The 27,988-nt window shown below is 35.8% G+C and overlaps 1 protein-coding gene across 9 annotated transcripts in view; it reads left to right on the top strand.

The window, feature by feature from the left end:
* AHCTF1 (AT-hook containing transcription factor 1) overlaps nucleotides 1–27,988 on the top strand; it is an 86,091-nt gene that overhangs the window by 44,252 nt on the left and 13,851 nt on the right. For 7 of the 9 annotated variants that reach the window (XM_070474413.1, XM_070474412.1, XM_070474414.1 and 4 more), the window contains 15 exons: nucleotides 459–552; nucleotides 2,001–2,124; nucleotides 2,281–2,337; nucleotides 3,220–3,366; nucleotides 3,922–4,109; nucleotides 6,507–6,638; nucleotides 13,128–13,272; nucleotides 13,353–13,484; nucleotides 14,156–14,306; nucleotides 15,725–15,875; nucleotides 16,206–16,313; nucleotides 19,753–19,945; nucleotides 21,349–21,552; nucleotides 22,220–22,634; nucleotides 26,544–26,667. In XM_070474413.1, coding sequence (XP_070330514.1) covers nucleotides 459–552; nucleotides 2,001–2,124; nucleotides 2,281–2,337; nucleotides 3,220–3,366; nucleotides 3,922–4,109; nucleotides 6,507–6,638; nucleotides 13,128–13,272; nucleotides 13,353–13,484; nucleotides 14,156–14,306; nucleotides 15,725–15,875; nucleotides 16,206–16,313; nucleotides 19,753–19,945; nucleotides 21,349–21,552; nucleotides 22,220–22,634; nucleotides 26,544–26,667 — 2,365 coding nt within the window. The remainder of the gene's footprint in view (nucleotides 1–458; nucleotides 553–2,000; nucleotides 2,125–2,280; nucleotides 2,338–3,219; nucleotides 3,367–3,921; nucleotides 4,110–6,506; nucleotides 6,639–13,127; nucleotides 13,273–13,352; nucleotides 13,485–14,155; nucleotides 14,307–15,724; nucleotides 15,876–16,205; nucleotides 16,314–19,752; nucleotides 19,946–21,348; nucleotides 21,553–22,219; nucleotides 22,635–26,543; nucleotides 26,668–27,988) is intronic. The other 2 variants (XM_070474417.1, XM_020915276.2) reach the window with 1 other exon arrangement.

Here is a 27,988-nt window from a genome sequence, read left to right as displayed (position 1 = left end):
GAGAATTTGACTTTTACTACATTTGTGTAGGACAAAAGCCTCTAACTTCTTTTATTTCCAGGATTCACAGACTTAGAAGTGTTTCTGCCACTGTGCATAATTACTGTTGATCTTATTCTTTCATAATTCTCTTAGATTTTTTATTTGAACAAATAGTGAATTTGCTTACTTTTAGATTATAATTTGTGCCTAAGGGAGTAAAATAATTTTCTATAATAGTTTTTCTAGGGTCTTTAGCTGGCATCCTGTTGTTACAAGACTTTCTTGAGACACTCAGTTTTCTCATTTATGCATCTGTTAATAAAGGGGTGTGCAGTGTTCTTTTATTACTTTAAGAAGCCTACAATTTAAAGAACATTATTAAATTGTAGTAAAATATCAATTATGTAACCTTAAGTTTATGGGGAGTGTTTTGGAAATATTACTAGCTTTTCTTCCAACTCTTATAAAACATCTAGATGATGCTGTGCAGTTGTCAAGGTTATGCTACAACTACCCCGTAATTCAGAATTACTACACCAGTCGTCGACAGAAGTGTGAGCGTTCATCAAGGTATAGTACATCCAGAACCTTCAAAAACCATTTTAGAAGTTACCTGTATAAGAAATCAAAGCTTTCTCAGAATAGAATTCATTATGTTATTAAAAAAAAAGATTAAATGGGTGGCATTCTCAGTAAAGTATATGAATTTGTCACCAGCGTGACCTACTGTTTACATCTTTATTTTGGAATTTGAATATAGCTATTTATTATTTCTAAATCTGTTAACCACATGATTGATTTATTGGAGGAGATTCTATAAGTATACATTTTTTCCTGAGAATTCTTATTCAGAAGAAAACTTGAAGCAACTGTTACTAAAGCCGAAAATATGTCATGTTAGTTATTTTACGTTCTTTCCATTAACATTTGCATTTCAGCACTTCATCCATTTTTTTCTTTTATTGCCTTTATCTCTCTTTTCTTTAAGTATAAACTCCCCCTTCCCCTTAAATACATATGTAGTTGGGTCCTTTGAAATAAAGATATAAAAGTAATAAAAGAAAAAAGAGTAATGTTTTACAGCCTTGATTCTACCTTGGAGTTATAAATAGCCTTCTTCCTCAAGTTGGAATGACAGAATTGTAGAGTGGATTATAACATTTAGAGCAATTATTCACAAACCTTGATTTCAGGTTTGTTGTCAGAATCACTTGGAAACCTGTACAAAGTTACGCATAGTTAGAGGATCCAAAATCTAATCTAGGATTGGATTAGAATAACTAATAACTAATCTAGGATAGTGAGCATGGACTTGGGAAATGTATAAGGTGTATTTAAAATTTCTAGATTTGTTATTTCCTAAGTGTATGACCTTGAGCAGTTTGGATAAACTTTCTAATCCTATTTGTCACAAATTATAAACTCGATATAAAGTAAATAAAAAGATGAAATAAAATATATGCAAGGCACTTCTTTCAATGCCTTATTCAAGAAAATTCATCCAATAAGTAGTAACTGCTACTGTTGTTATTAATATTAGATGAGGAAACAGACAAGATCAGTATCTGCTTATCACCTGTGTGTGCTCAATAATATATAATAATATGTATTAGGAGGGAATTAATGAGGTTTAAAAACTAGTCCAGGTGATAAAACTGAAAGTAAAACTTTTTTGACTTTGAACTACAGTATTACTTTCTCTATACTGAGATGTCATGCTCTTTGGTAATTTGCTCAAGATGGTAAAAAGTAAACAGCATTTTGCTGACTAGTCCACTTTCTCCCCTGGAACCTGACCTTCACTTAACCAACTTGGCTAATAACCAAACTTGAGGCTTCTTCAGGGTTTATCTGACTAACTTTATTTGATGTCCAGATTTCTCATGATGGGATCCTGTCCTCAAAGTTCTTCTGCCTTTGATAGTTGAGATTGTTACTTTTAAGAGTTTGGTGCTGGTTGTTCTGGTAATAATAATATGCACTAATGCTCAGTATCCTTAATGTTGCCCTTATTGCAGAGGGAAGTGGAACCCTGATTGCTTGATGATTGATGGAATGATTTCTCAGTTAGGAGATCGAGTAGAGAAGTTGTGGAAACGGGATGAAGGAGGCACAGGAAAATATCCTCCTACTAGTCTACATGTAGGTTTACAATAACATGATATCATTTAGTCTCAAAAGTTGGGCTGGGAGAGGGAGGAATGCTTAATTGGATTTTTTCATACCTGGCATGGGCTTGGGAAAACAGGGAGCATAAATGAATGAATATGTAAAATGCACTGAATTTTTTTTTAATAGGCGTTACTTGACATATACCTACTAGACAACATTACTGAAGCAAGCAAGCATTCTGTTGTATCCTTTAAAGTTTTATCAAGTAATTCACATATTACCAAAATCATACAATGTCAGAATAATAGGACCCTTATGCATCTAATCCAATCTCAGTTTCACATTTGAATTTGTTTTAAAGAAAATATTCTTAATCCAGGACCTGTTGGTTGGATTCAGATGGTCTGTTGTTAACCTTGAAACTATGCAAAATTTTTATGTTTATTTTTCTAGAGATACAGTTCTTGGCTTTCATCAGACTCAAGTGTGTCCAGGACATTCCCGAAGTTAAAGACAGCTCTAGAACATTGCTAGCAAGTGGTCATTCTCTATGAGATTTTATGTGCTGGATGGGAATGCATTAATTAATGCATTAGCTTAAATTACTTAGGCCTTGTGGTCTCTTAAATAAGATTTTTGTACTAATGTCTATTTCTTAGTCAAAATGCCTAGTTTTATTCATAATTTATAAAATAATGTGTTTGGTTAACTGCCAGGGTTTGCTGGATAACTGGAATTCATCTTTGGCTTTGTTTCTTAAATTTGTTAATCTGCTAACTTGGTGAAGAAAGTATGCTTTAGTTCATCGTGTGGTGCCTGTGTGCTAAAGTTGCTTCAGTTGTGTGTGACGCTGTGGACTGTAGCCCACCAGGCTCCTCTGTCCGTGGGGATTCTCTAGGCAGGAATACTGGAGTGGGTTGCCATTTCTTCTCCAGGAGACAAAGTACCTTTGTGGTGGTACTTAATAGAGAATGAATGAAGTTGGTTGTGGGGTTGGCTGTACCCACATTTAATAAAACTGTCTTAAGCCTTTTTTTCTGATATCTTCTATTGTTACCTATTGCAGATATACATGTAGGAGTTTTCCTTTTTGTTTATTGTCCTTAATCCTCTTTTTTTTTAAAGACTATTTATTTGCTACTTGATATTATGTATTCCTTTCCAAACAAAACGGATACTTCCATTGAATCATTTCCAACTGCCTTTGCCATTTCTTGGGGCCAGGTTAAACTTATTCAAGGGTTTTGGCTAATAGATCATAATGACTATGAGGTAAGTCTGTATAGTTCATTTAGAATGTTAAGCTTTTGTAAACTATTAGAATTTTAGGAAAAATACATTTAATATTAAAGATATGACACAGTCTACCTCCAGAGGTATTTTAAGGATTGAGTTTAATCAGTACCTTTATCAAGCACCATTTCAGGCAATAAGAATATACAAAGATAAAATAGTTTAGAACCCCAAGAACCTTATTGTCTAAAGAAGGAAACATACAAACAATTACCAGTAGTGCAAATATAGTGATTTTTATGTTACAGATATATTTGGTGTGTTGGGTGAACCAGAGAAGCCAGAATTTGACATTGATTTATGAAATTGATGATGGAAAGATTTTATATACTCACTTGACAAGATCTCAAAAGTATGAGGCTTTTGATAAGACTTTTACTTAAAATAAAATATACAGTAGATTAAAGTAGATATTTTCAGATATATTTAAACTGGTTTTATTTTAATTTGCATAGGTTTAGTATATTGCCCTTTTTTTTTTCAGTGTGCAAAGCATTATGTTTAATTTACCAATTTTTACTGTCATTTTTGCAGAGTGGTTTGGATCTTCTGTTTCACCCAGCTACCGCAAAACCTGTGTCATGGCAACATTCAAAGATTATTGAAGCCTTCATGAGTCAGGGTGAGCACAGACAAGCCCTCAGATATATTCAGACAATGAAGCCAACAATGTCCAGTGGTAGAGATGTTATCCTTCACCTCACTGTTTTGCTTTTTAATAGGTAAGTACCTATTTTGAAAGTACAGTCGAACTCTTGGCCATGTATTAATAAAATGGAACTGATGAAATAGAGTAATATATATTTTAATTTGGTTGCATTGCACAGTATTCTTCATCTTTCATCATTGAGAAGAATGTAATGCACCTTTTACCTAGAATAAGATGAATAAAAGAAGTAATGAGTAAAAGGGGAAACAGACTGAGGTTTAAAAATTATGTCGCTTTCTACCTGGCAGTATTGACAGTTTTCTGCGTGGACAGTTGAGGTTTGATTATGCTGAGGAGCAGCCAGAAATAGAGAAAGAATGAAGTTTATGCTAGTTGATAAATTATATTCTTTGACGGTATATTCCAGTGATGGTACTCTTGATATTTTTGTTAGTCTTGCTTGGGTGTTGCAGTTCTTTAATTTTGTTGTTGCATTACAGCAATACCCAGTTGCTATAATACTTATATTTGTCATGTATATACTAACTGAAGATTAAATGGCATGATTGGAAATACAGTGGTCTGGTTATTGGGTTTTCTTGATACCTAGGTAGTTGGGAAACTTGTTTGGGACTGGAATTTCTTAGATTGTAACTATTTTTATTTAATTCATACTGGTTTTTTGTTGAATCTTATTGGTTGAGTCATTTTATATTGTCTTTATATATTTAAAAATTGGCCACTTTATTCACCCCAGATTGTCATTTATGAATTACAGCTCTGAGGAGAGAGGATTGAATCTTTACATTTCAGACAGATCTACAATTTAATAATAGACTTGTTAGACATTGAAACTTACATTGTCCTCAAAAGTAATGAACTGCTAAAATATTTGTTGAAATAATTTTGGTTAGCAAAAGTATTTGGCTCAGCTGAATAAATCAGGAATGAATATAAGAACAAAAAGTTAAAGAAGCTAAAGAACATAAATGTTTGATAAATGGGTTAAGGAGTTCTAGTACTTGATAATGTTTACAATAATGCAGCCTTTATATAATGTAGTTTCAAAATTGTATTTCTCGAGTACAGTAAAGGCTCAGTTATCTAGTCTCCAGAAAAATAGCATCATTAAGTGTCCTTTACAGTAAGTGCAAAAGTTAAAACAGGACCACTCAGAATGCCATTTGTGAGATAGCATGTTTTCAAATTCAATAAATGTTTAAAATAATTACTGAGGTATTGTTTGGTTTTCTAGCTGTTGTGTGAATTTATATTAATAATGATACTGTTTATTAATTAATCTACATTTTAAAATGACAGTATTGGAATAATTACTGATTGTAACAGTTGACAGTCTTTAGACTCAGATAGATCTGAATTTATACCGGAACTCTGCTACATTCTGAAATATGATCAGAAGCAGTTAAATTGTCCTTTCTGAGCCCAGGTTTCCTCCTGGGTTAATAATGACTGCTTTGCAACATTTTGAGGTTTAGTTAAATGGCATGAGCACTATTACAGTTGCAAGTAGTAAATCATTAGTAAATGATGGTGAAAGTGAAAGTTGCTCAGTTGTGTCTGACTCTTTGCAACCTCATGGACTGTAGCCCGGCAGGCTCCTCTGTCCATGGAAGGAGCCTGAAGGGCTCTCCAGGCAAGAGTACTGGAGTGGGTAGCCTTTCCCTTCTCCAGGGGATCTTCCCAACCCACGGATCAAACCTCAGTCTCCCGCATTGCAGGAGGATTCTTTCTGGTCTGAGCCGCCAGGGAAGGCCCAGTAAAGGCTGCTAGATGGAGCCTTCTTGAATTAACCATCGTTGTATCATTTGTTTAACTTTCTGGCCTAACGCCTGCCTATATCCTCTACCACCTCTTCTTTATTAAGACTATATTTCTCTTTCTGTGAAACCTTTCTGCTGGTAGCTTTTAAGTTATATGAGCTTCCTTTATGGACATACCATCACAGTTACGGCAAATAGGTTTACCTAAAAGTAATCGTGATGCACAGTACACGATAGCCTCAAAGTAACAGTTTTGATTTTCAGCCCTTAACATCACGTATTCGGTCTTAGTAAAATAGAAGTACAATAGAACTGGAAAACCTTTTTGTTTAGGTGTAATCATTATCTTTATTCTTTCCACTTTCTGTGGGTTTCATTCTGCTCTACTTTTTAACTCAAGTTGGTTTCTCATTTTCAACCTTTTATCTTTACTAACATAAAAATATAAATCTGAATGTTCTGCATATTACTTTGGCATCATCCCACAATTTCTTTTATTTTTTCCTTAAGTATTTTAAATTTTCATTATGATTTTTTAATTTTCTTATTAATTGTTTAGAACCTTTAATGTACAAATACGGGTTTAAAAAATTCTTTTCTCTTTTAATTGCATTGTGACTGCATAATGTGATCTACACATGGACATCAGATGGCCAACACCAAAATCAGATTGATTATATTCTTTGCAGCCAAAGATGGAGAAGCTCTATACAGTCAGCAAAACCAAGACCGGGAGCCGACTGTGGCTCAGATCATGAACTCCTTATTGCCAAATTCAGACTTATATTGAACAAAGGGGGGAAAACCACTAGATCATTCAGGTATGACCTAAATCAAATCCCTTATTATTATACAGTAGAAGTGACAAATAGATTTAAGGGACTAGATCTGATAGACAGAGTGCCTGATGAACTATGGACGGAGGTTTGTGACATTGTACAGAAGATAGGGAGCAAGACCATCCCCAAGAAAAAGAAATGCAAAAAAGCAAAATGGCTGTCTGAGGAGGCCTTACAAATGCTGTGAAGAGAAGAGAAGCCAAAAGCAAAGGAGAAAAGGAAAGATATGCTCATTTGAATGCAGAGTTCCAAAGAATAGCCAGGAGAGATAAGAAAGCCTTTCTCAGTGATCAGTGCAAAGAAATAGAGGAAAACAATGGAATGGGAAAGACTAGAGATCTCTTCAAGAAAACTAGAGATACCAAGGGAGCATTTCATGCAAAGATGGGCTCAATAAAGGACAGAAACAGTATGGACCTAACAGAAGCAGAAGATATTAAGAAGAGGTGGCAAGAATACACAGAAGAACTGTACAAAAAAGATCTTCATGACCCACTTAATCACGATGGTGTGATCACTCACCTAGAGCCAGATATCCTGGAATGTGAAGTCAAGTGGGCCTTAGGAAGCATCACTACAAACAAAGCTAGTGGAGATGATGGAACTCCAGTTGAGCTATTTCAAATCCTAAAAGATGATTCTGTGAAAGTGCTGCACTCAATATGCCAGCAAATTTGGAACACTCAGCAGTGGCCACAGGACTGGAAAAGGTTAGTTTTCGTGGAAATGCCAAAGAATGCTCAAACAACTGCAAAATTGCACTCATTTCACATGCTAGCAAAGTAATGCTCAAAATTTTCCAAGCCAGGCTTCAGCAATACGTGAACTGTGAACTTCCAGGTGTTCAAGCTGGTTTTAGAAAAGGCAGAGGAATCAGACATCAAATTGCCAACATCCTCTGGATCATCGAAAAAGTGAGAGTTCCAGAAAAACATCAATTTCTGCTTTATTGACTATGCCAAAGCCTTTGACTTTGTGGATCACAATAAACTGTGGAAAATTCTGAAAGAGATGGGAATACCAAACCACCTGACCTGCCTCTTGAGAAATTTTATGCCGGTCAGGAAGCAACAGTTAGACCTGGACATGGAACAACAGGCTGGTTCCAAATAGGAAAAGGAGTACGTCAAGGCTGTATATTGTCACCCTGCTTGTTTAACTTATATGCGGAATACATCATGAGAAATGCTGGGCTGGATGAGGCGCAAGCTGGAATCAGGATTGCCTGAAGAAATATCAATAACCTCAGATATGCAGATGACACCACCCTTATGGCAGAAAGTGAAGAACTGAAGAGCCTCTTGGTGAAAGAGGAGAGTGGGAAAGTTGGCTTAAAACTCAACATTGAGAAAACTAAGATCATGGCATCCGATCCCATCACTTCATGGCAAATAGATGAGGAAACAATGAAAATAGTGGTAGACTTTATTTTGGGGGGCTCCAAAGTCACTGCAGATGGTGACTGCACCATGGTGGAAAAAGATGCTTGCTCTTTGGAAGAAAAGTTATGACCAACCTAGACCCCATATTACAAAGCAAAGGCATTACTTTGCCAACAAAGGTCCGTCTAGTCAAAGCTATGGTTTTTCCAGTAGTCATGTATGAATGTGAGCATTAGACTATAAAGAAATCTGAGCGCCGAGGAATTGATGCTTTTGAACTATGGTATTAGAGAAGATTTGAAGGTCCCTTGGATTGCAGGGAGATCCAACCAGTCTATCCTAAAAGGAAATCAGTCCAGAATACTCATTGGAAGGACTGATGCTGAAACTCAAACTCCAATACTTTGGCCATCTGATGCAAAGAACTGACTCATTGGAAGAGACCTTGATGCTGGGAAAGATTGAAGGCAGGAGAAGAAGTGGACAACAGAGGACTAGATGGTTAGATGGCATTACTGACTCAATGGACATGAGTTTGAGCAAGCTCTGGGAATGGGTGCTGCTGTCCATGGGGTCGCAAAGAGTCGGACATGACTGAGCGACTGAACTCATGTGACTGAAGGAAGATTTGCTGGATTTCTCGGTGGTTTAGTGGTTAAGACTCCTCACTTCCATGACAGGGAGTGAGCTTCGATCCCTGATTGGGAAACTAAGATCCTGCATGCCTTGCAGCGCACCCAAAAAATAAACGAAGAAAAATGAAAAAGAAACGTTTGCATGTTGCCTCCTATAGTACGTATGTGTCTATTCCTTGTAATACTGCTAACTTTTTGTATTTTGAATACAGTATTAGGTACATAAGAGTTTAAAATTGGTATTTTTTAATGACTTTAACCTCTTATTGTAGAATAACCTTCATCACGAGTAATTGTTAATATAGCTACAACAACTTTCTGTTATTTATGATTCATCTTTTCCTAATATTTTAACTTTTACACTAATGACTGGGAATTAGTAGTTGCTTGTTTACATTTCTGAATTATTTTTTTCATTGTGATCTCCATGATCCATTTCAAAAGACTGTTTATATTTGATCTGTCATTTTTAGAGCCTGTCACAGGAGTGTTTCTAAGGCTGTCTTCTTGCTGTGTTGCCAAGAACCCCCATACATTTCTTAACTTTACTGTTAGCATGCTAGTTTTAGCCTTTTATCAATTGAAGTGATTTTCTTACTGCTTTTGTTGGCATCATGCCTTCCTGCCATGGGGAGCAGGAGAGTAGTGGGCATATGAGAGTTACTTGTTTTAAAATTTATGTTTAAGTGTTGGCCCAAAATGGAGCATCAGTTTCTTGAAGTTGAAGGTAACTATGCCTTCTCCTGCTGTGGGAGAAACTGAGAGAAATATACTATCATTTGTCTTTTGCTTTCTTTCAGGTATGCTTACTGTTATTAGATTAGTTTTTGATAAGTCATAAATAAATTAATCTTATTAGTATATCTGCTCACTGGGAGTGGATATCATACTTTAAAGTGGAAAACTTGAAACATATCCAGGGACTTCTCTGATGTTCCAGTGGTTAAAAAAATCTGCCTTGTAGTGCAGGGGACATGGGTTTGATCCTTGGTAGGGGAGTAAAGATCGCACATGCATCAGAGCAACTAACCCCTTGGGCAGCAACTAGAGAATCTGTGAGCTGTGAATATCTCACATGACACAGTGAAGATCCTGTGTGCTGTAACTAAGACCTAATGCAGCCAAATAAGTATATGTGTGTGTGTGTGTGTGTGTGTGTGTGTGGTTATATATATATATACATACACACACATTATGTATAGCATATATATAATATTTTATATATGTGCGACCGCATGGACTGTAGCCTGTCAGGCTCCTCTGTCCATGGAATTCTCCAGGCCAGAAAACAGGAGTGGGTGTCTGTCTGCTTCGCCAGGTGATCTTCCCAATCCAGGGATTGAACCCAGGTCTCCCACATTCTAGGCAGATTATCTACCATCTGAGTCACCAGGGAAGCCTATATGTATATAGTCTGGGAGAAGAGGGGCAAGAATATGGTTCTTTTTGTTTTTTGAATAATAAGATATTTACATGCTTTTTTCTAAAATTACAAAAGGATACACAGTAAATTCCCAGCCTCCTAAGCTTCCTCACAGTACCCAAACAGTGTTAATAATCTCTAGTGTATCTTCCCTAAGACATTCTGGGACATACTGAACAAATGCACATGTATGTCGTGCCACCCCTCCCCTGCTTTAAAAAATACATGCTGTCATCCATCTGCAGTATATTTTTAAAAGTAATTTAGTTTGGAATTCATTTCCTGATAGTACATAAAGAGCTTCCTTATTTTAATTCATGATATTTCATTATGTGGATGTACCAGTATTTGTTTAACTCCCTTCGCTTAGAGAAACTGAGTGGTTTTAGTCTTATGCCATTTCAAACACTGCTGTGTATGAGTAACCACCCATTTTACACAAGTGCAAATTTATTTTGTAAAATCCTGGGAGTAGAATTACTGGGTGAAAAGTGTAAGCGTTAGTCCCTCAGTTGTGTCCAACTCCTTGTGACCCCATGGACTGTAGCTCACCAGGCTCCTCCGTCCAGGGAATTCTCCAGGCAAGAATACTGGAGTGGGTTGCCATTTCCTTCTCCAACTGGGTGAAAGGATATTTGCAGTTTTAATTTTGATAATGGCATATTGCCTTCCATGTATGTCGCACTTTGTGTTATACCCTTTAGATAGATATTTATCCAGTTGATTGGTGAAAATGGTTATGTGATTAGTCTCAATATAATAATAGTGAGACTTCTTTTTTTCATAAAGAGCTATTTTATGAAGTTAGAATTGCCTATGTTTTATGACTTTTTGTCTCTTCTATTTCAATATTATTTAATCCTCTCACTGTTTCTGTTACTATTTTGTGATTTTTGTTTTATCATTTAAGTTTTTGATACAGCTGAAATTTATTTTGGTTCAAGCATTTTGTAAGAAGATTCCAGATTATGAAAAAGTAAAATAGTACTATAGTACTATGAAAATTCTATACACCCATCCTACATCAGATTTAACAGATACAAGATTTTATTATACCCACTTCATCTATTTCTTTATATTAAAATTAATGATTAGATGTTCATTCATCTTTATTATCTACTTTTCTTTCTATAGAAATGGTGTGCTCATTTTTAACACTCCCAGATTTTTGATTTAGGGAAAAAAACTCTCTCTTAGATACTCAGGTTATAACAACCACACTGTCATGCCTGTCCTGGTAGAAAAAGGAGTGCAAGGCAATTTCAGATGTAGATTTTTAGGTAATACCCCTAAATGTTTTACTTATTTGCACTTTTGTTTTTTATGAGTTTTGTAGAATATGTAAAATATTCTAGTCAAACAATAAAAATTTTAGGGTCCTGAACTGCCAACAGTGGGATTTGCTTCCCCAAGAAACTTTGTATCTACAGAAAGTTTGGGACAGTGCTGCTAAAATTTCCTCAGATGCATTTTCATTATGAATAGTAATTGCTGTAACTTTGTTCATGTATTCTGCATTTTTTATGCATGTCAGTTATTTATTTACAAGTTGTTGTTTCAATTTTTGTGATTATTTCAATAAAAGCTATAGTTAAAGCTTTTGGTAGGGGGTGCTGTGCCTGGTCTTAGTTGTGGCATGTGGGATCTACTTCCCTGGCCAGGAATGGAACCTGGGCCTCCTGCACAGGAAATGCAGAGTCTTAGCCACTGGACTATTAAAATCAAAATTAATCTATTCACTTAAAATTAGGAATGATGACTTTTTTTTAGAAAATCATTCCTATCTACTTGCCATTTTTTATTCTACTCCTGCTTCTGCCTTGACACTTATCAGCCCTTCCAAAAATTTTACATGTGAAACTAATCATTGTTAATCTTAGTGTGTGTCTTTCAAGACATTTTGTTATTTATGTAAATACATAAAGATTTATAGGCTTTGTTTATTGGTTAATTTTTAGAAATTCTTATTATTCATGTTGTTTTAAGCTTATTTTTACTTATCAGTGTATCATGAGATACATTGCTTCATTTAATGACCTATTGCCTACAGAAGGATGTTTCAGCAGCCCCACTTGTTTCTAAAACTGATTTGACCTAAGTTCTCCCATCAGATCTTGCTGTAGATAAGCCAGAATCTTCTTACTAAGATTCACTAAGCTAGGTCCTCTACTTTCCCGTAAATACAGCATGCTGTTTCTGTCTCTGCGTCTTTGCTCATTTTCTTTTCTACTCATCTTATGCTCACTGTCAACTTTCTTAAGAACCTCACTTGAATATTTCAGTTCTGTCCAGATCACATTAGATTTTTGTCTTCTTGAACTCTTTTCAGATGGTTCCTGACTTCCGATGCCTGAACTTATAATTTTTTCAACTTTAAAATGGTACAAAGCAGTATGCATAAATGAAGTAGTAACCATACTTTGAATTTTGATCTTTTCCTAAGCTAAGTATATGCAGTGTGATTCTCTAATGATGGGCATCGACAGTGAGCTGCAGCTCCCACCCACATGATCACACGAGTAGACAACTCATACACTGAAAACCATTCTCTAGCCAAACAACAATTCTGCTTTTTATTTTTGGTGGAATAGTCGATAAATTACATGAAATAGTCAACATTTTATGATGAAATAAAGTATTTAAAGATGCCTTATTTTCTTTACTACTTCACAGTGATTAGTATTCAATAAAATTTTAAAGTACTTTTAAATAATATGTACATAGTATCTTTTGGGGCTTCCCAGATGGCTCACTGCTAAAGAACTCACCTGCCAGTGCAGGAGACACGAGTTTGATCCTTGGGTCAGGAAGATCCCCTGGGGGAGAAAATGGCAGCTCACTCCAATGTTCTTGCCTGGGAAATCCCACAGATGGAGGAGCCTTGCAGGCTACAGTCCATTTTGGTTGCAAAGAGTAGGACATGACTTAGATGCACGCACAAAGTATCTTTGGGATTCTTCAGGTGGATGTCTTGTTTTGAACATTTTAAATAGCTTTTCTAAAACTAAACTTTGATAAATATTGATTTCAGGTGCATGGTGGAGGCCTGGACTTTACTGCGACAGCATTCTAATAGGTTGAATATAGAGGAGCTGCTCAAGCACACATATGAAGCCTGTCAGGAGATGGGCTTAATGGAGGATTTACTGAAGCTGCCGTTCACAGACACTGAGCAGGTAATGATTTGTCAGTGTAAACTTACATCCAGAAATTCAGGATAAGTTAGTAGCTTACAAATCTATTTTGTTCTTTCTAGGAGTGTTTGGTGAGATTTTTACAGTCCAGCGCAAGTGTTCAGAATCATGAATTCCTTTTAGTTCACCATTTGCAGCGTGCCAATTATATTCCTGCCTTGAAGCTGAACCAGACTCTGAAGATTAATCTTATGGTACAGTTGAACTTGTTTTATTATGGGGGGGACAAGAAAATAGGGAAAACAGATGACTTCATTATATAAGAGCTTTGTATAGTCTTGAATTTAGAAAATCCTCACTTTCTGTAGCAGAATTGACAAACAGGGTGTTGTTACTTATCCAGTTCTTTTTATATGTGCCATTTCTGTTTAGGTATCTGCCCACAGTCTTGCCAGACTAACTACTTTACGCACTCAGGGAAAATAGCAATTGGTAGAGGACAACAGTAGGAAATAAATAGTGCAAAAAGCGTGGACTTTAGGGGTTGGACTAATTGTTCATTGGCTCTGTGTGTTTGGAACACACTCTGAACCTTGGTTTCCTTAATTGTAAAATGACAGTATCTTTTGTGAGGATGCACAGAGGTGTGTGTGATGGAACATGTTGCTTAGTAAATGAAAATCATTGCTTTTATTAGTTGTGAATAATCAAGGCTGGGAAGGAGAGACTTGGAATTTATTGATGGGTAAGAATTGATGAAGCAGTTAGGTTGTGTGTATGATGTCTTTGGTTTGCAAGAATGGGTATGTAGAAAGGAGGAAGGTATTCTTGTGTATTCATAATTATATTTTAAATAGTAAATAATAGACATAGCGCCTGACATTTTTGAAGATTAAATTTTTACCAGTTATGTTATATTCTATAGAATGATCGTGATCCTCGTTTGAGAGAGAGATCAGTGACTCGAAATTCTATAATAGACCAATATGGGAAAATTCTTCCTAGAGTCCAGCGAAAATTAGCCATTGAGCGAGCAAAGCCTTACCATCTGTCAGCCTCATCAGTTTTTCGAGAAGGTAAGATTTCATTGAAAAATGTCCTAAAATATTGTGCTAGAAAAGATACTGAATGATTATCTTCTGAAACCTTTGTTATCTTCTGTTTAGCTCAATTTTGCTTTGATTCATCACCGTGATGCTTTGTGGTTTTATTTGTTTGTTTTTTTACTGGTGGTTCTACCCCAAGAAATCAAAAGATTCCTTGGAACTTTAAACTTTCTAGTTTATTTAGTACAGAGTGACAGAACTCTTGATTTCATTTGAAGCCTACTAACTTTTATTTATTTATTTATTTCATTTATTTTTTATTAGTTGGAGGCTAATTACAGTATTGTAGTGGTTTTTGCCATACATTGACATGAATCAGCCATGGATTTACATATGTTCCCCATCCTGATCCCCCCTCCCACCTCCCTCCCCATCCCATCCCTCTGGGTCTTCCCAGTGCACCAGCCCTGAGCACTTGTCTCATGTATCCAACCAGGGCTGGCGATCTGTTTCACCCTTGATAATATACATGTTTCAATGCTGTTCTCTCAGATCATCCCACCCTCGCCTTCTCCCACAGAGTGCAAAAGTCTGTTCTATGCATCTGTGTCTCTTTTTCTGTCCTGAATATAGGGTTATTGTTACCATCTTTCTAAATTCCATATATATGCGTTAGTATACTGTATTGGTGTTTTTCTTTCTGGCTTACTTCACTCTGTATAATGGGCTCCAGTTTCATCCATCTCATTAGAACTGATTCAAATGAATTCTTTTTAATGGCTGAGTAATATTCCATTGTGTATATGTACCACAGCTTCCTTATCCATTCGTCTGCTGATGGGCATCTAGGTTGCTTCCATGACCTGGCTATTATAAACAGTGCTGCGATGAACATTCGGGGTACACGTGTCTCTTTCAGATCTGGTTTCCTTGGTGTGTGTGCCCAGGAGTGGGATTGCTGGGTCATATGGCAGTTCTATTTCCAGTTTTTTAAGGAATCTCCACACTGTTCTCCATAGTGGCTGTACTAGATTGCATTCCCACCAACAGTGTAAGAGGGTTCCCTTTTCTCCACTCTCTCTCCAGCATTTATTGCTTGTAGACTTTTGGATAGCAGCCATTCTGACTGGTGTGTAGTGGTGCCTCATTGTGGCTTTTATTTGCATTTCTCTGATAATGAGTGATGTTGAGCATCTTTTCATGTGTTTGTTAGCCATCTGTATTTCTTTTTTGGAGAAATGGAAGACTACTAACTTTTAGAAAACATGTAGAATAATTATTTCACCATCTCCTAAAAGCCAAAACTTAAATTTCCGCACAGACATTGCTAAACCAAATATAATTTTAACTACTCATGTTTTGTTTTCTCCAATCACTTTGCCATATCAGTCTACTTTAAAATCCTGGTGTTAGAAATGAAATTAAATACTACCTTTTTTGTTTCACAGTTTCTAGACCAAAACCATTATCAGCAGTTCCAAAACAGGCTGTAACCGGGACTGTGTTAACAAGATCTACTTTCATCAATAATGTGTTATCTAAAATTGGAGAGATCTGGGCAAGTAATGAACCTGAAAATAACATCTCTGTCTACAATAGGTATGTTTTTCTTCCACCTTTTACAATCATGCTACTTGCTTATCTTCCCTGGGTTGTCAGCTGCATTCATATACAATCCAGCATTAGCGCTTATTAGTGTATATAGGAAAAGTGTTTTGTGTTGTCTACTTTTCTTGCAAGAAGAACATTCTTTATTCTTAAATTCGAAATCGGTTATGTTCATTGTTATTGTAAATAAGCAGAAATATACATGGTAAAAAAAAGAAAGCCCCCTTCCCATCTAACCTCACCTTCTTAGAGTGTTTGTATTGATAATTTAGTCTTCTTTGTGATACATAATCAAAAGTTAAGTTTTTATTTTCTCTGTAGTCCTAAAGTAGAGGAACCATCTCCTGTAGCATATTCTCTCCCAGATCCAGAGCTGCCTGAGGCATTTGTTGGAACACCAGTTACAAAGGCATCACAAAGAATTTCTAGGTAAGAATTTATTTAATCATTTTTAAAAGGCAGTGTTAGACAAGAATTACACTGGTAAGATGTTTGTCTTAAGTTCAGTTACTTCACTTAGTAATGGTATTCCCTAGGTTCATCCATGTTGCTTACAAATAGCAATATTTCATTCCTTTTTTTGACTTAATTCCATTATATATATATATATATGTCCATTATATATTTTTTAAGGAAGCTCCATACTGTTTTCCATGGTGACTATACCAATTTACATTCCCACTAGCAGTGTAAGAGGGTTCCCTGTTCTCCATACCCTCTTTAGCTTTTATTATTTGAAGACTTCTTGATGATAGTCTGACCAGTGTGAGATGATACTTAATAATTACACTATAATTTTAAAATTATCTTTAAAGTCTTCATAAGTACTGTTTTAAATTCTTGAAGGAGTTTTTAATGCTTCCTTTAAAAAAAATAATTTGGGCAGTTTTTTTAGTAATTTTAAGGAACTTTACATCAGCTGATAATCTACTTAGAATTTTGGCTTAATGATTTCAGACTGGTTAAAGAAAAGCAAACTTTGTTATATTAAAATCATAAGCAAAATAAATTATTAATTTGTTTTCTTTAATCTCTCTGATTCAGACCCATGAATGAAGGTTTTTTTTTTGTAACTCCCAGCTAATCTTGGTTGACTTCTTAAAACTTACTCCTGTTTAGCTGAGCCTACTAAAATGTCTTAAGTGGCTTTAGTACAGTAATACTTTTGTTTTTAATCCTATGGTTATTAGAAAAGTAAATAGTTAAATTCAAATTTTGCATCCAAGTTGGAACTGTGGTTGTTTATTTAAGAGCATTAGAGAGTGGAGAAGTGTTCATAATCACCAATAGCAGAGTACAAAAATTATCTCTTAATGTAATGATTCTTTCTCTTTAATAATGTGATCATAATTGTTGAAAAATTTTGACTTCTTACAGTTTATCTGTGACAAAATGACCTAATTTTTGGAAATAGTTATGATACTAAGAATAAAGGTACTCAGAATAAGTTAATAACTTAAAAACAATTGGGCGCAACCCATTTGTAGTATACATAATGGACATCTTTTCAAATCATGAAAGGATTTTCCCTTTTTTGGGTTAGATTTTATTAAATTGAGATTCTTTTCCTTTATTACCATAAGGAGATGGTGAGAAGGTTGCTTCTGACATGGCTTTTTTTACCAATAGTTTTGGTATTTTCCCCACAAGTCACTTTTTCTCAGTTTCTTTGTACTTGCATAGGTCTGAAATTCAAGAAGGGAGAGATAATAAGTGTTCAGGCCTACTAATGACCTAAGGACTATTATGAGAATCCTTTAAAGCCAGTGTTAATGCATATGGAATAGAGCTGATTGAGGTGTGAATATTTACCTTTTATAAAAATCATTCCACCTCTTGCTTCTATATTTTTCAAATTGGGTGTGCGTTGGTGTAAGTAAAATTTAATGGATTGTGGTTTAGTATGGATAATATCAATGGGCACTGAATATAATAAGGCTAAATGCCGTTTTATGTAATTCATGTTTTGTATATGTGTATAATCTAAAATGCATTACTTACTTGGATCATGGTCAAAAAGTTGTTGAGGAAATAAAAGACCTAATGTGACATTTAACACTTTCTTCAGAAAACATTCAAAAAAATTTTTCTTAATATCTTTTGTAAGTATAACTTAAACACATCAAGTCTTGTTAGTATAAGAATTTCGCTTAAAAAAAAAAAAAAAAGAATTTCGCTTTTACTGAGTACGCTTACCACTTGTTGCACAGACCTTGCTTTTGAGAAATAATCTTTCCTAAATAGGCACCTTAAACATAAATTTCAGCCCAATGCAAGGCATTTAACAAAATACCTATTTCAGATAGCTCAATAAAAAAGTGAGCAAAAGATTACAAATATATAATTTGAATGCAAATGAAGTAGAGAAGGAAAGAAGAATTAGAAGACGATAGAGAAAGAAATGTCTAGCAACCTGGTTGAATATTCTTGGTTTGCTAGAAATCTCAGAGCTGTGCTTAGTACAGAATAACAAATGCAAAGATGCTGTATTTAGAGGAAGAAAATACTTCCTGTAAATATTTCCCTACCGTATAAGTTGTCTTGAAGCACCTACCTATGATTTTGGTTGGTCTGCCATCTCTTATAGCAAAAATCTTGAACTTAAAAGATAGAATGGCAAAGAAGGCATAGCAGCAAGAAATTATTATTTCTGGGCACCAGATATATTTTTCTGGTTATTCTCAGTTGAAACACATAGGTATCTTGGGGTAGTGTTTTTGTTGCTAGGAATGTAGCCATAAAATAAACTATTAGGAAATTGGGACAGGAGTGACCATATGTTTATGAATGGTCCACAAAAACTGTAATCTGAAAATTTCACCTTCAAGTTTATTTATTTGTAAATTAGGTTTTTAAGCTGTTTGGACTATGCATACTTAGTACAAGTCATCAGTGAGATCATTTTTATCATTTGATAAGAATGTCCAGGACACTGTAGGAAAAAAAAACTTTGAGTATAGTCCTGGGATTCTCTTTTGCTACTAACCTCATTAATTTGAGAAAATTAACATTTCCTTTGGTTGCTAAGTGTAGTGGATCAGAACCTTAAAGGTAAATAAACCAGTATTCATTACATACATTACATGTAGGTGAAAGGAATTTCTATGTTGATGAAAGTGAATTTCAGTGAATGGCTTGCTAGGGAAGCGTTAGCTTGTTTTCTTGAGCGCTTAAATCATTAACAGTTTGTCTTCATTTGAAAATAAATGCTTTGCACATAGAGGGGCTCAGTAAATATTGGTTAAGGGAGGGAGGAGGGCCCCCTTTTGGGGGGTGGGGAGCATGATCCGAGAAGGAAATGGCAACCCACTCCAGTACGCTTGCCTGGAAAATCCCATGGATGGAGGAGCCTGGTAGGCTGCAGCCCACGGGGTCGAGAAGAGTCCAGACACTACTGAGCGACTTTACTTTCACTTTTCACTTTCATTCATTGGAGGAGGAAATGGCAACCCACTCCAGTGTTCTTGCCTGGAGAATCCCAGGGACAGAGGAGCCTGGTGGGCTGCCGTCTGTGGGGTCGCACAGAGTTGGACACGACTGAAGCGACTTAGCAGCAGCAGCAGCAGCAGGAGCATGATCAAATTGCTATCTAGGTTTCATAATTCTCTTTTTTCACTACTGAATGAATTAGTTCTGATTTTTGAATTCTCTTTTTTCACTACTGAATTAATTCTGATTTTTGAAACTAAGGGTGGCATTACAGACAATAATGTACTTGTCTGGATTTATATTTTCATATGGTTATCATATTTACCAGTGAGTATAGAAGTTTGCATAATTAAATGGGATACTAATTATTTTTGTTTCTTAAGTATAACTCAAATATGTTACCAGGATTTTTCTATTTATATGTATACTGTGATTATAGGCTGCTGGATTTGGTTGTTCAGCCTGTCCCCCAGCCTTCTGAGTGTTTGGAGTTTATTCAGCAAAGCCCCACAAGGTCTCCTTGGTCCCTGGCATCTGGTTCATTGCCAGTAAGTTCACAATTAAAAGGATCACGTCAGAATGCCTCCAGGGCTTCAGAATTACATTTACTTGAAACTCCTCTTGTTGTTAAGGTAAATATTATGTTACATATCTAGCATCTAGTGCTCATAGTGAAGCTAGGTAGTTCCTTACAAATAGCAGAGAGAAGTAAAACTATTTATAATTGACATCTCTGGGTAATAGGGATTTTAAGCCTTTATTTTCCCTTTTTCTGTGGATATGTTTCCAAAATGCTTACTGTATTATAAATTAGCCTTTTTTCTTTGAAAAATGCTTTCATGTTCATGTTGTGTTTTTTTTTTTTCCTGATGATACCATTTTGCTATTCTTTCATCAAATGCTTTCTCATAAAGTGTTACTCTTTCCTACAATCAGTAGGAAATTGCTTTTTCCTTCACCCTTTCAGATAAATTACCAGCAGAGAAACCACAGCTAAACTTGTGATGACAGGTGACAGTGGACTTTACTTTCCTGTTGGAAAGCCATTTTCACATATGTTGTCTGCAAGTTCCTTGTCCAGTATTCTGGATTAAGTCCTGGAACTTTTTATTTCCTTTTTCCTTAATTTTTTCTGGATATCCAGCATTTAAAGTGAAGCCAAGGAATTCTTATTTTTCAAATTGGATAAAAGATACTTCAATAAATGCTGTTCCTAAAATAATTATTAAAAGAAATTGAAATGGTGGTTGCTAAGATTAAGTTCCTAATATTTAATATCTAGTATAGTATTTCTCACTTTTTTCTTCTATAAAAAAACACTCACATTTTATGTTCTCTGCTGTTAAGTTCAAATGAAATTAAATGAAGGAGTAATTTTGTACTTGCTACTAAAAAGAATCTGGAAAAAAATCAATATATTCTTATGGTGGATCTAATGGAATTTAATAATCTAATAGGATCCAGTAATTTGTTTACGAATCCTTTAGAGGAGAGGTTAAGTGAGGAAATTGTTTTTGCTAACTAGTTCATCTGCTAATTATTTGTAATCATTGTAGTAAACCGTCAGAATTCTCATAGGTAATTCAGTTACTATTGGATTCATGTAATGGAATTATATTTTTCTAAAACATTCTTAAAATCAGTCTTATTAATTTAGATTAGCTTGCCGTAATTAAACTAGGTTCTGTTCACACAGTATCATCTCTTTCACCTACTACATTTTTCTAAGCAGTAGTTAAATAATTTATCTTGTATCAGCACTTTATTTTTTAAGTTGAACTTAAACCTGGGAATAATCAAGGTTTAGAATGATTATAGATGCAATTTTATGTTTTATGCAAATTTATGTTATAAATAGAAAGCTCCGAGTAGAATTTTATGTTTTCTTTCCAGTAATCTATAATAATTCTTACTATTGATGTTTTTATTAGAGATGAGAATTTAGTCACCATTGCCACTCATTTGGCTTTGTCTGTCCTTACGTAAGTGTCTTTTACAAATGCTAATGGTGAATTGCATTTGCTCTGTGTCATAGAAAGCTAAGACTTTGGCTATGTCAGTTACTTCCTCTGGATTTGCTGAGTTCACTCCTCAATCCATCCTGAGGTCTGGTCTTCGAACAACACCTTTAGCATCTCCCTCTCTGTCGCCTGGAAGATCTCTTACTCCTCCTTTACGACTCAAGGAAACTAGAATTTCGTTCATGGAAGAAGGCATTACCACGAAATGGACTGCTGGAGTAAGTTTGATAATAGTTGGAACAAAAGGACTTCTTAATAAGAATATATTAAGCTCCTATCAATGTAAATGATATCACTATAGATTTTTATATACAGTCTTGCAGATAGTCATAAAATCAGAAAACATTAGTTCAGAGAGAAACTTTAGGTCCTTGGCTAAGCCAAACCTATCATTTACAGGTGAAGAAAATAGGACTAGAAGCACCAAGTTAAATTGTCTATAACCACATAGTTATTTGATGGAAGAAATGGGACTGGAATTAAGATCCATGGTTGGTTTTGTTTGTTTGTTTTGTAATATCTTTGTTTTTTAACCTGTATTGTACTACTTCTCTTGGTAAGTTCCTAGTTTGTTGTCTGTTTGGGAGGGTATGTCTTCAGAGCTTCACTATAGGTTAATAGGAACCCATTGGTGGTTATTGGGCATCTTGCCTATTCTGTATTTTAGTCTTTTGGAAGTACTGATCTATTACCAATTAGAGAATCATTAACAATTAACTTTTAATCATCAGTCTGAGGAGAATGGATTTAGAGTAAGTAAATTTTGATGGAGAAAAGAATTTGTAAATAGAACAGGGAAAGGGTGGGTATGATTGGGGTGGATAAGTTAGACTTAACTGATTTTTACTAGTAAAATTTTTTTTCTCCAAACTCTTTACTTAATAGACTATAGATGACAGCAAAACAAAAACATTTATTACTGCATCTTTACATAAATGTGGAGCTCCAGCAGAAACTGAATGGCTGAAGAACAAAGATAAGACAACATCTTTCCCCCTGGATAGTCCTGAAAAGGACCATCAAGAAATGGATGTCAGGCCACAGGATACAACTTCACAAAGTTTGGAGAAACTGGATGTGAGCGTAGAAAATAGCAATACTTCCACCAGATCAGACCAGACTACCTTAGAGTATCAGGATGCTCCATTACCAGAAGACTTTGAAGATATTTTGATAGCCTCTAAGTCAGTGAGCTCTTCCACTGAACTGATTACTAATTTAACTGAACAGACTGAGAAGAACAGTGATAAAGATACATTTGAACCAGGAGTAACTCCTCCAGAGCCAGAGAAACATATGGGTAAGGACTCATCCCAGATATTCAAAATGGCCATTGATATCCTTCAGTAAAATTTGTAATAGAAGTTTTTCTACCATAAGAAAAGCAACAGGGTTAAATAATTACATGATCATAGCACAGTGGGTTCTAGCCATAGTACACATATCTTATGCTTTCCACTTACAAACTTTCATTCTAAGTATGTATGAGGTTTGAGGAGAGGAGAACTTAATGTGTGTTCTATTTTCATTTGGAAATGAAATTTAGAAAAGAACAGTAATGATTAAGGAAGCAATGTCAAATATCAGTGTGACTTAAGGTCTTCCTATAGTTATGAGAAATAATACTACTACCTTTACAGACTAGATTAACTTACCCATCCAGCAGCCTCAACTTTCTAGAAAGCTGCTCAGAAAATAGGAAATTCATTCTACTCTCCATCCCTACCTCCAAAATAATCACTAGAAAGTGAAAATGAATGTCCAAAGACCCATGAATTTATTGTCTTTATATTCATTTATCAAAAAATGTTTGAGCCCCTAATCTTGTGCACCGGACAGGGTCCTGCTTTGTGTGTGTTAGGTGTTAAGGATAAATAAAGTAGAAGATAATAAAAATGTGCTAGATGTTAAGGATAAAGTAAGTAGACGTGGCACTTGCCTGCATGTAATATAAAGTCTAGTGAGTGAGTGATAGTTGCTCAGTCATGCCTGACTCTTTGCTACCCCATGGACTGTAGCCTGCCAGGCTCCTCTGTCCAGGTAAGATTACTGGAGTGGATTGTGGATTATGTCAAACAAGTGTGTACAATGCAGTTTGATAAATGCTATGCTGGGAGACACAGTAGGAACCAGTGGAACACAAGAAAGAGGAGAGACTTTGCTTAGAATTGGTGGATCAGAAAACTTAGTCTATTTTTATCTTTCTTACTCCTGCACAGATTTAACAAGCTTATTTAAAGATAATTCCTATCTTTAAATCTGTAAAACTGGTGTAAAAATGTGTGTCATAGTGATTTCTTTGGGAAAATATTTTCTACCTAGGCTGAACTAAGGTTTCTTAAAATGTGAATCCGGTGAAGTTGGGGTTAATGTTGTCTTTATTTAATAAATATACACATTATTAATTTCTCTAAGAATTACAGTTCAGTTCAGGTCAGTTGCTCAGTTGTGTCCCACTCTTTGTGACCACATGGACTGTGGCACGCCAGGCCTCCCTGTCCATCACCAACTCCCGGAGGCTACTCAGACTCACGTCCATTGAGTCAGTGATGCCATCCAGCCATTTCATCCTCTGTTATCCCCTTCTCCTGCTGCCTTCAGTCTTTCCCAGCATCAAGGTCTTTTCAAATGAGTCAATTCTTCGCATCAGGTGGCCAGAGTATTAGAGTTTCAGCTTCAGGATCAGTCCTTCCAATGAATATTCAGGACTGATTTCCTTTAGGATTGACTGGTTGGCTCTCCTTGCACTCCAAGGGACTCTCAAGAGTCTTCACCAACACCTTAGTTCAAAAGCATCAATTCTTCAGTGCTCAACTTTCTTTATAGTCCAACTCTCATATCCATACATGACAACTGGAAAAACCATAGCTTTGACTTGGATGGATCTTTGTTGGCAAAGGCATGTCTCTGTTTTTTAATATGCTATCTAAGTTGGCCATAACTTTTCTTCCAAGGAGCAAGCATCTTTTAATTTCATGGCTGCAGTCACCATCTGCAGTCATTTTTGAGCCCCCCAAAATAAAGTCTGTCACTGTTTCCACTGTTTCCCCATCTATTTCCCATGAAGTGATGGGACCAGATGCCATGATCTTAGTTTTCTGAATGTTGAATTTTAAGCCAACTTTTTCACTCTCCTCTTTCACTTTCATCAAGAGGCTCTTTAGTTCTTCTTCACTTTCTGCCATAAGGGTGGTGTCATCTGCATAACTGAGGTTATTTATATTTCTCCCGGCAGTCTTGATTCCATCTTATGCTTCATCCAGCCCAGCATTTCTCATGATGTATTCTGCATGTAAGTTAAATAAGCAGGGTGACAATATACAGCCTTGACATACTCCTTTTCCTATTTGGAACCAGTCTGTTGTTCCATGTCCACTTCTAACTGATGCTTCCTGACCTGCATACAGATTTTTTTTAAGAGTCAGGTCAGGTGGTCTGGTATTCCCATCTCATTTTCCAGAATTTGTTGTGGTCCACACAGTCAAAGGCTTTGGCATAGTTAATAAAGCAGCAATAGATGTTTTTCTGGAACTCTCTTGCTTTTTCGATGGTCCAGTGGATGTTGGCAATTTGATCTCTGGGTCCTCTGCCTTTTCTAAATCCAACTTGAACATCTGGAAGTTCACAGTTCACATACTACTGAAGCTTGGCTTGGAGAATTTTGAGCATCACTTTACTAGCGTGTGAGATGAGTGCATTTGTGTGGTAGTTTGAGCATTCTTTGGCATTGCCTTTCTTTGGGATTGGAATGAAAACTGACCTTTTCCAGTCCTGTGGCCACTGCTGAGTTTTCCAAATTTGCTGATATATTGAGTGAAGCACTTTCACAGCATCATCTTTTAGGATTTGAAATAGCTCAACTGGAATTCCATCACCTTCACTAGCTTTGTTCATAGTGATGCTTCCTAAGGCCCACTTGACTTTGCATCCAGGATGTCTGGCTCTAGGTTGGTGATCACACCATCATGATTATCTGGGTCTTGAAGATCATTTTTCTATAGTTCTTCTGTGTATTCTTGCCACCTCTTCTTGATATCTTCTACTTCTGTTAGCCATACCATTTCTGTCCTTTATTGAGCCCATCTTTGCATGAAATGTTTCCTTGGTATCTCTAATTTTAGAGTTCTCTAATCTTTCCCATTCTGTTGTTTTCCTCTATTTCTTTGCATTAATCACAGAGGAAGTCTTTATCTCTCCTTGCTATTTTTTGGAACTCTGCATTCAAATAGGTATACCTTTCCTTTTCTCCTTTGCCTTTTGTTTCTCTTCTATTCACAGCTATTTGTAAGGCCTCCTCAGACAGCCATTTTGCCTTTTTGCATTTCTTTTCCTTGGGGATGGTCTTGATCCCTGCCTCCTGTACAGTGTCATGAAATTCCGTCCATAGTTCTTCGGGCACCCTATCAGGTCTAATGCTTTGAATCTATTTGTCACTTCCACTGTATAATCGTAATCTTAAGAATTTAGGACTGTCTTTATAAATAGCATATCTTTAGAAGTTCACATACTCTTTTGATGTGCTGTGTTCCACTAAAATATTTGAATGGCAATTGTTTGATGAGGATGTTATTGGCAGTACTTTCACTCAGTTCAGTTGTTCAGTCATGTCTGACTCTTTGCAACCCCATGGACCTCCAGCACGCCAGTATTGAGTAGCATGGAGGCTACTCCATACTCAAACTCACTGAGTCAGTAATGCCATCCATCCATCTCATCCTCTTATCATCCCCTTCTCCTACTTTCAATCTTTCCCAGCTTCTAGGTCTTTTCAGATGAGTCAGTTCTTCACATCAGATGGCCACAGTATTGGAGCTTCAGCTTCAGCATCAGTCCTTCCAATGAATATAGTATTTTCATTGATTAGTCCTAAAATGATGAGGCAGTCTCAAATAGACATTTTTGTTTTGTGGGGGGGATTATATAGCACAGACTTTAGAGTGAAATCAGCTAGATTTGAATCTTACACTAGCTCAGCTAGTTACTAACCCGTTAAGCCAAAAGTATTAGTTATAGATGAGAGAGGGGGTTGGGATGGGATTTGGCCTAGGCTCAGAGAATTAGAAGGAACTGGTAGTCTGATGCCAAAGGAATAAACTAAAAGTATGCAAAAAAGCAGACCCAACAACTTATTAAAAAGTAATAAACCAAGACTGGCAGTGATTGCTAAACATTTAGTAAATATATATGTTCTTAACTGTATTATTTACAGGCACCTTAGAAGATGCAGAAACAAAGAATGGCTTAGTTGTGGAGGGTGTACTTTCGGAATTAAATCACTTAAGCCCCATTCAAGGAGTTGAAGCTTCTCTTTGTGTACCTTCAGTCCATGAAGAGTAAGTTTATAGAGAAAATTTCAAATATTGATAAAGTTTAATGAAGCTGTGAAACAGTAGTACATATTGGTATTTGTTCCACGCATAGATTAGCTCTTATTTAGATCTTTGTCTCTGTCATTTCCATTTTGGTACTGTAATCTGTCATATAAGAAATTCATTTGTACAGTTCAGTGTTATTTAGTAGTTATTATGAAATGATACCAGATGTTTCCTAAACATATAGAGACGTGATAAATTGAGGCAGAACTCTTTAGATCACCAAAGAATATTATTTTTGTTGCAAAACAAAAGTTTCGCTTATGGTCACGCATTCTTCAATGCTCTCCTGTTTTCGGTGGTCTCAGAGTAATCCGGTATGTATCCGTAGCACCAGGGCAGATCATACGGGAGCTGGTTCAGAGGCAGTATTGATCCTTGCCATTTGGTTGCTACAAGACTCAGGTTAGAAGTTACTGTTTTCCAGTGATAGCTTGAACTATTATGCTCCCAATTCTTCAGTTTCATTTAGCACTTACACATTCAGCCAGTATACTAGGTGATATAGGACAATGCTACTTAAAGTATGTACTAGTAAAGTTGATGCCAGTTACTGAAGACTTCACTGTCTGCAACAAGATAGCAGCTTGTATTAAAATACTTATCAGTAGCCTTTTTGGAAGTTAGCTGAACTAATCATTGAGGTAATTGATTGACCTTCTGGCATAAACTCCTTATCTCATTGCAAGACTGGACACATTGTATATCAGCACTTTGGAGAAATGAATGCTTTTGTAGAGAATACAATAAAAAGTTGCAGCTTCAATTATCAAAAAGTTGTAAGGATATAATTTACTAAGATTAACCCACATAAAACATGACAACTTAAGAAACTGTAAATGCTTCACTGTAAGTTCTGAGACCACCCATAAAAAAGTCAGTATTATAATCGTCACCTCTCATACATTGAACTCAGTCATATTCTTCACTTCTGAGAGTGAAATCGTGGTATCTGCAGTCCTTCATGGAAAAGGAGGGAGAAAATAGTATGAAAGGATCATCAAGATTGTTGTTTAATTCTAAGGTTTTAAATTTTTTAATGAAAATAAGTATAAAGTATAATGGTTCAGTGGATTACAGCAACAACAAATCAAAAAACAGTCACTTGATCAGAAACTTGGCATTCATCAGTGACAATCTAGGCAAATATTCAGCATCTTGGCGAGCTGATTCCTTTTTAAATGTAAACTTATTTTGTTGTTGGTTCTTGGTTATCCTTACTGTAAACATTGTGATTGAGATAAGTCTTACAAATATACCTATAAATAAATGTGTGCATATT

Source organism: Odocoileus virginianus, chromosome 11, assembly GCF_023699985.2.
Source record: "Odocoileus virginianus isolate 20LAN1187 ecotype Illinois chromosome 11, Ovbor_1.2, whole genome shotgun sequence".
Classification (NCBI taxonomy): Eukaryota; Metazoa; Chordata; class Mammalia; order Artiodactyla; family Cervidae; genus Odocoileus; species Odocoileus virginianus.
This window is presented reverse-complemented; position numbering and strand designations above follow the sequence as displayed.